Source organism: Parasteatoda tepidariorum, chromosome 5 (assembly GCF_043381705.1).
Source record: "Parasteatoda tepidariorum isolate YZ-2023 chromosome 5, CAS_Ptep_4.0, whole genome shotgun sequence".
Classification (NCBI taxonomy): Eukaryota; Metazoa; Arthropoda; class Arachnida; order Araneae; family Theridiidae; genus Parasteatoda; species Parasteatoda tepidariorum.
In genome coordinates this window covers 56,926,235-56,935,569 of record NC_092208.1, presented here as the reverse complement: position 1 = coordinate 56,935,569, position 9,335 = coordinate 56,926,235, and the positions used below count along the sequence as shown (strand labels likewise).

The window sequence follows — 9,335 nt, the reverse complement described above, 5'->3', positions numbered from 1 at the left end:
GAAAGGAACTGGCTTAAGAGATATTTGTAGAATCTTGGCGGCTTTTTTGGCCAAGAAATCTGCAGTTTCGTTACCTTGAAGTCCACAGTGCGCTGGTACCCATTGCATGGCGACATTTTTGTTGTGTTGGTCAAGCCTGTGAAGGGCTTGACGACAATGTAGAATGTCGGCAGATGCGGGGGCTTTGGAGGAAGCAATAGCTTGGAGTGCGGCTTTGGAGTCAGAGAGGATGACTACGTTATTAAATTTCTCAAGGTGATTCTGTAGTTGTGACAGAGCTACGCTTATTGCCGATACTTCTGCATCGAAGGCTGTTCTAGACGAACCAATCGGGGTGTAAAATGAAAAAAGGTTGCAGGAAACTCCGGCTCCTGCATTAGTGCCTTCAGCCAATCTTGAACCGTCTGTGAATATATGTAGCCATTCGTTCTCTGGGTACAGTAAGTGCAAAGTCTCCAGGGCGATAGATTTTAAGACTTGATCATTTGTGTCTCTCTTGGAAACATCTTGACACAGGTTTAAACTCAGTGAGTATCTCTCTTTTTCGATAGGGCACTGCGATCTAATAAGGTCTTCTGTTTTCCAAGTAATATTCAGTTGGTCTTTTATTTCAACGACTATTTGGAGGAAACCGTTCTGGGTCTTCAAAGTTCGACCAATATTTGTCAGTGGGGTGCTCCATAGGGAGAGGCAGTCTGGTAGTCTTAAAATTTTTTCCCACAAAATAACTGCCCTCTCTTCTATACTAGTCTTGATGTTCATGGGGTGGGTAGATAATAGGAGTGCATCAATCGGAGTTGTTTTAACGGCCCCTGTTATAAGTCGAAGGGCCTGATTGTGGAATCTTTCCAGCGAGTCAAGGACTTTTTCGCTGGTCACCGCCAGCGGCTCGCAGCAATAAGTCATGAGGGGGAGTATATATGATTTATATGTCATGTCGAGGGTATTTCTACAGCAGCCCCATTTTGATCCGGCTATTCTTTTCATTAGGGAAAGTCTCGAGGTGGCTCTCTCCAAAACTTTGGTCACGTGCTCTGTCCACGTCAGTTTTCGGTCGAATACAACACCTAAGTATGAAGAAGAGTCTGTATATAAAACGGGAACGTCCTCATACAATAGTTTTAGTTTGATAGGCTGATGTGTCAAGGAGAAGGTCTGGTAACATGTTTTTTCAAGGTTGACTTCCATGTTATTGATGTGGCACCATTTGTTTAATTCCTTTAATGCCTGATTAAGGGCTAGTTCTGATTGTCTCTCAACACTGTCTTTGGGAATTTCGGTCCAGATGACTAAGTCATCTGCGTAGAGAAGGCATTTGATACCGTTAATTTTCTGAAGGTCAAAAATAAGGTCATTTATGTAGATAACAGTAAGCAGCTGGTAACAGCTCCCTGGGGAAGACCTGTCTTGAGTATCTTGCAACGGGAAAAGCAGTTTTCATAGCGAACCTTACAGATTCTCTGGCTGAGAAAACTTCGAAACCAGTCAAACATTTTTGATTGAACACCTATTTTGGCAAGTTTCAGTAGAAGGTTTTCCCTACAAACCAAATCGTAAGCGGTTCTTAGGTCCACGAAAACAGCAGTGAGTACATGTTTTTTATCAAGAGCATCCTTTATATATTGGCTAAGGAGGGTGACATGCTGGTTAGGTGATCTGTACTGTCTAAATCCTGCCTGTTCTTCGGCTATGATGCTGTATGTTTCCGTGAACCATGTCAGTCTTTTTGCAATTATTTTTTCCATGGTTTTGATACTCGTTAATGAGATTGGCCTGTATCCTTTTAGGTTACCTTTATCTTTGCCCTTGTGTATAGGGATGATGATTGATTTGCACCATATTGAGGGGACGCTACCTATATCCCACACTAAATTAAAATTTTTTAGAATGATATGCGTTGCCTGAGTCCCCAAGTTAAGTAGAAATTCGGCAAATATCGCGTCTTCGCCTGGGGATTTTTTTGTCTTTAATCTGCTAATTGCAGTGAGGAGTTCATCGAAAGTAATGCCAGCAGAGAAAATTAGGTGGGGATTAAAGGGCTCTGAATTTAAGTTTGAGTTACCATTTAAACATTGTAGGACATATTGTTTTGATGTGGAGCTTATTGGAATGTGCTAAGGTAAGCTTTTTAAAGTACCTAATATGCATGTTTATTTTGTAATACTTTATGTATATTTTGGAATCTGATATAAAAAATTTCAGAATGCTAACGTCAGCTTATGTATTTGATTCAAATAAGTCTTAGTGGCTCAAACTTGAAATTGTGTAAAATATCACTTTAAATTTGTTTATCTTAAAACAATTGTTTTTTGATGAATTATTTTTCTTTATGAATTATCAATGATTAATTATTTAAAATGCATTTATGATCTCTTTATTTTATTTTATTTATTTGAGGTTTTTTAAATATAAAATTGCATTTAGATTAAGTGATCTTATCTTAAATGAACGACAGGTCAAAAGGTGGATCTTTAAATTGAAGGACAATTTGAATTTGTTATACGTAAAAGCTTTTGCTGAAAACATAAATATTAAAATTTCAACATTATTTTTTTCAGTAATTAAAGCAGTATTAATTCAGTTGATAAGCTCCTGCATTTGATGATGCATCTATTTCATGCATTTAATTTCAGACTTGTGTGTAATTCGGTTTATGTGTAACAGGGAAAAATGCAACGAAAGGATTAAAATCAATTTATCACTTTAAACAAATTCTTTTATCTTTTTGTATGATCTTGCACTTTATTCTATTTTACGTAGAATAATTTTATAAATTTTATTTAAAAAAAAACTGTTTAAATGACGAACATTTTGTTTATTAATATGTTTTAGTTATTCAATTTCAAGAATTCTTGAAATTTTTAATTACTTCTTAATTTAATTCTTAATTAAAGCATTAACAAAAACTGATTTGGTAATTCTGTTATCGTTTATATATTTTTAATTACTTTTCATACGATAGAACTGTTATTTGTTTTTATTAATTACGAAATAGAACCTTAATTTGAAATGGAATTATGCTAAATTCCATATCTTTCTAAGAGGGTATTTTTTGTATAGATATAATACAATTAGCTTTACTATATTCGTTAATTAATAAAATTTTTATTAAAGGTCTGCTCAACTCGTGTTGTCTATCTAGTAAGTAATGATAATGAATATCAAATTATTCCTTTATTTCATCATTAAGTACATCATGGATGCTGAATAGTTATTTAATAATGGAGGAATGAAATAGAGAATAAATAAGCATATCTATCGAGGTTTTAAAAAAACAAACTTTGAAGATACTCAGTAATAGATAGAAAGAATAGAAATTCTACAAGTTGTTTCCATTTTTAGCAAAGTATAATTATATATGTATGAGGAGAAACTTGAAAGAAATATATTACCCATTCAACGCTAAAAAAATAAACTATTCTATTTGTACAATATATATACACTTTGTTCAACACATTGATTCAATCCTTTGAGGTTTCAAAAACAATACCAGACGAAAAACGGAAAATTAAATTATATATATTTCTTCTCTAATAAATATTTATGTGTCTACATTAGAATAAAGAAGGTACAATAAGAGCTCCATTTTTTTTCTTCAAAATTGAAATTCCAATATAGAAGAACACCTAATGTGAATATTTAAACAATGCTTTAGAACATTATTTGTATTTATTATTCAATATGCATGTATATATAATGTATAAATCATCGAGATTAAGTCAGTATATCCTAATTCAAATATTGATTACGCTACACAAAGCAAGAAAGATAAAATTTACTTAATTCACAAGGGAAAAATAATTCTTTGTGTTTAGAATTCTAAGTTTTCCGTGTAAATAATTTTCTCCGTAACTCTTTTTAGAAAGCTTCAGTGTACTTTCTTAAACATACACTTTCAGTTTCTGTTCTTTTTCTCAACCTTTATCTCATTATTGTAAGATTCAAAACCTTAGTTCTTGGAAACTTAAATTAGGTTCATTAGTTATTACTTACTTTAAGAAGGTTTGTTTCATTTAAAAGAAATATGTCTTTTTTTATCAACGTAGCATTTCGAACGTGTTTTGTTAAAGAAACTTGTCCGTTAATTATTCTTCAAAAAATCTAATAAAAAGAACTATTTCATTAATTGTTTGTTGTTACGGAAAATATTTTTTGTACTTTAAGAACCAAATAACATTGTGAACGACAATGAAAAAAACCTAGAGTAATTTATTAAGATGGCCTCTGAGGATTTGTAGACTACTGAAAGTTTTTTTCTTTTTGCCATTCACCTTTTTATTGTAGCAGACATTTTATTTCTTTTATCGCTTCTTATCATCAACTTCTTATTACAAGAGACAGTTTTGGCAGCTGAAGTGCCTGATTGCATTTTTTTAGGTTAATTGCACATATTGTGATTGTGTTTTTATATTTTTTGATAAACAAAAAATTAGTTTTTATATTTTTAAAGTAATTTCTCTTTTTGCTTTAATGATGGCATTGGATTCAAATAAAACATTTTTATGCATATACTTTTATTTAAAACTAACTTCTTTAAAGGTATACAATTTTACCAAAAGTTTAAATCAATTTTCTACGAGCTGAAAACGTAGATCTTTATGGTTTTAGTTGCAATTTACGGTAAACAAATACATGTTAGTTATAAATTGATTGAGTTCAGAGTCGAAAGACATAATCGAATCAAATTATCAATACGGTGTTAGATATATAATTATAACATTGAACTTATAGAAAAAAAATACTGCTGTAATATTACGGAAAATATTTGGCAGCAAATTTACCAGAAAAAATTCTGTAAGATTGAAACAAAATATGTTGGCAAAAATTTTGTACAATGAAACCACACAGAAAATTTTAGTACACAACGAACTCAGTGGGAAAGGTGACGATAAAAGAAAAAAATATGTACTTTTGTCGTCAAAAAAATTGACGTTTAATGTGCCTCAGGAGTTCGTAGTTTGTGTTTCTCATTTCAACTGGAAACAAAGCAATATAGTGTAGTGCTTCAAACTAATCGAAAAGAGCGAGAGGTTTGTAGTTCAGCAATGTGAAGAGTTGTTGAAAAAAATGTTCGTTGGCCGTACACACTCTCATTTGATTCGTGAAAAAGAGGTAGCATAATAATAATACTTTTGGCGGTTTACCACTGAATCATTCAACGTAATCATTTGCTTCAAAGTTCAGGAGTGGAATGATATTATATTGAATGGAATGAGGAAGATTCTCAACCTTGTGTTATCAAACTTCAAGAATCTTATTACGTGCATCTTCGCAAATAGTAAAACGAATGTCAGTCATCACCACGAAATTTTCAGGCTGTACGAAATACTCATTCTTCATACTCATTCATGTAAGTATTGTCTGAATACTAATTGATAAATTTCTCGACCTTTGATGATTACAAATACCTCACCAAAACTATGAACTCATGTTGCCTAAATCATTAGCTTTGTACCATTTTTCAGCGTTCGTGAAGAGCTATTGAAATTTCGCTGAAATTATTGACTTAGATATTGGGAAGAAAGTTCACCAAGTTGTAAGTGAGTTTTCTAAGATCAATGATCATCACGAAGTATGTTACATTTAATTGGTTTAGGTGACTCAACTGAAATCTTTTGAAAGACAGATAATTCTAGACCTGTTAACTCAGGTGTGAATCAGTTAAGTCCGTGAACTTATGTATCTCGTCAGTATGCTGTAAGATGAAAAGTCAAATGATTACGGTAACGTCACGACTAATTATTTAGCAAAGAAATAAATATCACGTAGTACACTTAAAAAAGTACGTACTTCCGTCTACCCAGATGATATTCTTCTAGCTGTGATGATTGGTTTTCGACTTGCTGTTCGCCAAGATACACTGAATAAGACTTTTAATAATCGAAGTTTTTCATTCCATTTTGGAAAATTCATCATTCCATCTAATGAAGTGACATTTCACAGCTGAGCATTGAAGCGAATCATTACGTTACATGATTCAAAAGCAAACCATCTCAAGTATCTAGTGATATACAACCTACCCTAAGGCAAGTGCATTCAATGGGAAACAATAAAAAACTTTCATCTTTCTACAATACCGTGTGAACAATACTCTTTCATCACCTTTCAGTATCACGCGATCGCAGTTCTGCATCTGTCTTACATTAAAATTAAGGTTTTCAAGAAGCTTCAATAGCATAACAGTAAAAATTAAAAGAAAAAACATTTCTTGCAGAAAAAGCCTATGACAAAACACTCTTCTAAAAATTATTCGCTTTATTTCCTAATTCTTTTTAGCAGATAGCACTGAATATATCTAACAGCTATGTAAAAAAAAAATTAAAAAAAGTATAAAGCTTGAAAAACCATAAATTTGAACATTTTAAACTCTTTTAATGAATAAAGCTCACATTATGACATTTTTTCACCATCTCCCTTAAACCTAAAAAAGCATTCTAGAAAACAGAACGCTGAGCAAAGGAATACTGAAACCTAAATACTCGAACCCATTATCATTTTATCAGTAATCAAACTATCATAAATCTTTAGATCAGATAACAATTCCACGCATACATACCTCAAAACACAATGGAAAAAGAAGTTAGAGTTTTCTGGCGCCATCTGTCGGAGAGCTTTTGATTAAAATCACGAACTCTGGGATGAAACATGTATGACCTCTTACTGCGAGATGTTTTTCCCCGAATCTTTCCCCAATCGCTTTACAGTTATAAAATTCTGAAAACCACCAGTTTCATTTAAAGAAGGCCCTATATCCTAACTTAATCCGTTTTAAAATTAAATCGCGTCTTTTATGAATATTGTCGCAATGAATATACGATCACTATTCCTCACTTAATGGGATTCCCATAGATATTTCCTTTAATTAATGCGTTCAACTTGAATAATAAGATCATTTAATATACCGAAGCAAATGCGAAACGAAACTCGCATTACTTATTATGATGTGACTATCAGGGAAGGAGGCTATTTAGATTGTCTGGTATGGCAACGTGACCTTATAAATGCCCAGTTGGTGATAACCAAATCACTATTATCCATTTGCTTGATGGCGCGATCATCCAATATCATTCATATTTCATGATATGGTGGTTGTAGAATGCGGTAGTCTATATTCGATATGGGGTTTCAATTCCCATACTAATTGAGGAGAGGTTGATATGACGAGAATTAAACCATATTTAGTTGTAAACGTCTTTGAAGGATCGGGTACGAGAAAGTGCATTGAGAGATATGATTTAAGGATTTATTTTAGTGATTTATTGAGCTATGGTTTTACTTCATAGTTTTATGCTAATTTTCTTGTGACGTTAAAAATTCTTAATTTGAGTTTGAAATAGCGAGTGATTTCAGTTTAATTTTATTATCACTGGCCTAATGGAAACATTTAAAATTATAAAAAAATTCTCAATAGTTATAGAATTGGAGGGTAATATTATTAGTTAAATTATTGAACTGTAAGTAGAAATGTTTAAGATAATTCATTTCTGAACAGTAGGTTGATATATGTACAAGTTATAGGGTAAACCTGACTGGTTTGGTCAGCTTTGCTTAAAAAAAACTTTCATATTTTGAGTATAACTAGAAAAACAGCTAAAATCACTGTACTGACGCTTAATTACAAAATTGAGAAAATTATGATTGCGATTATGCTATCACTGGTTACATATCGGTCAAATGCTTTTTTTCTTCTTTTCTTACTTTTCTCTTGTTTTCTGAAGACATTTAGAAACGCCACAACATTTCAAGTCGCGGGTTATAAAAATTGCATCAAGTGATTTTTGTCCTCTTGCTGACTAAAACCTTGGATTGGTTTTCAATTCCAGCCAATATACTTAAAACGTAACAAAATTCTTTTCTCTCTCCGGTATTCGCATTTATGTTACAATTACCACCATTATGAAATATTAAAATCATAGAACATGAAAATACTTTAAATTGATGTTATGTAAAAACATTAAAAGTGCATGGAAAGTAAAAAAGAAAGGATTCAATCAGAAGAACAATAAACTGCAAAAAGTTCTGAAGTTGTCCTTTTTACTTAATGCTTTTGCTTTTTATAAATGCATATTACATGAGCTGCTAAGGCTTTTTAACTAATTGCTACCTCTAATTCTTTTGCCTAATTTTGTAGGACACTTATTTGTGATTACAGTGAAGTTCATCTAGTAGATGAAGTTGATCTAATCAAAAAAGTGTGCGAACACGAAAAACGAATAACAACACCCATTTTTTCTCATGGTAATTAATTGTATCACCACGCAAGTACGTATTACTTATAGTAGCTTTATTTTATTTTGCACCATCTGTTATCATTTTGAATGTAAAACAAATAGTGTTCAACTCCACATCTTCGTTTGGCTCAAAAAAGAAGGACAGAAAATTTTTTGGGTCCAAACTTGATTTTTTTTAAATTTTTTGACGCAAATTTATCCTTATTTACTATAAGCGGAAAAGGAACCGGCAAAAAAGTCAAATTGAAAATTTTGACTACTACGGGATTCTAACTATTTTGTCAATTGGCGATATTTTATATCACAATTGGCGATATTTTGCATTGGCAATCACGCAGGACCATTATCATGCTAACACGTTGACTGTCGCAAGAGTTTACAGTAAAATCTCCTAAAGACCACGAGTACCGCTGCACGAAGCGTATTCTGCTTAGTACTCCTACCTATATTTTAATGATCGGAGTCTCTGGTGGCCACAAGAATAATATCTCGCTACATTTGTTTCCATGGTATCATGTCTGTCAATTTGTCTCCGTTGCTTATCATCTGTTTCTCATTTCGCCACTTTACACGAACAGTTTGAATCATTGACGAGTAAAGAGAAGTTTAACTCTAGCCTAATTCGTTGAAATTTCGAAATAAAAAACGAAAAACTTATTTCTCAGTGAGTCAAATAGCAGTGGACAAGAAAGTTTTTAAGAGGCTCCTAATAATTTTCTTAATAAATCATTTTTGTATTACTTTTATAACAATTCAATAGTTTGGCTACTTCCTGTGAAATATCTTTTCAAATACATGCGACCCAAACAAATTGGGTCTGCTGCTCAACGACGGATATAAAATGCATGTGAATATCCTTCGCAAGTAGTCAAATAAGCGTCATCCCAATACGGTATCGCTGCCCAATCAGAAACTTTGCTGTCACCTGATTATGGGTGACGAGGCAGTCCCGTGTTAATGGATCGAAACATGCCCATACAATAATAATTGTCTGAAAATAGGAAATATTAGATTTGTAATCAAACGTTGTGTTGGACGGTCAAGGAGACCATCATTGTAAAAGTTTTATAAAATAATGCATAAAATAATATGTCCTATTCAGCC

The 9,335-nt window shown here is 32.5% G+C and overlaps 1 protein-coding gene across 1 annotated transcript in view; it reads right to left on the bottom strand.

Moving 5' to 3' along the window:
- LOC122269762 (uncharacterized) overlaps nucleotides 1-1,745 on the bottom strand; it is a 2,873-nt gene extending 1,128 nt beyond the window's left edge. The window contains exons 1-2 of the mRNA XM_043044406.2: nucleotides 1,548-1,745; nucleotides 75-1,332 (exon numbers count right to left, since the gene is read on the bottom strand). Coding sequence (XP_042900340.2) covers nucleotides 75-1,332; nucleotides 1,548-1,745 — 1,456 coding nt within the window. The remainder of the gene's footprint in view (nucleotides 1-74; nucleotides 1,333-1,547) is intronic.
- Nucleotides 1,746-9,335: the final 7,590 nt, after the last annotated feature.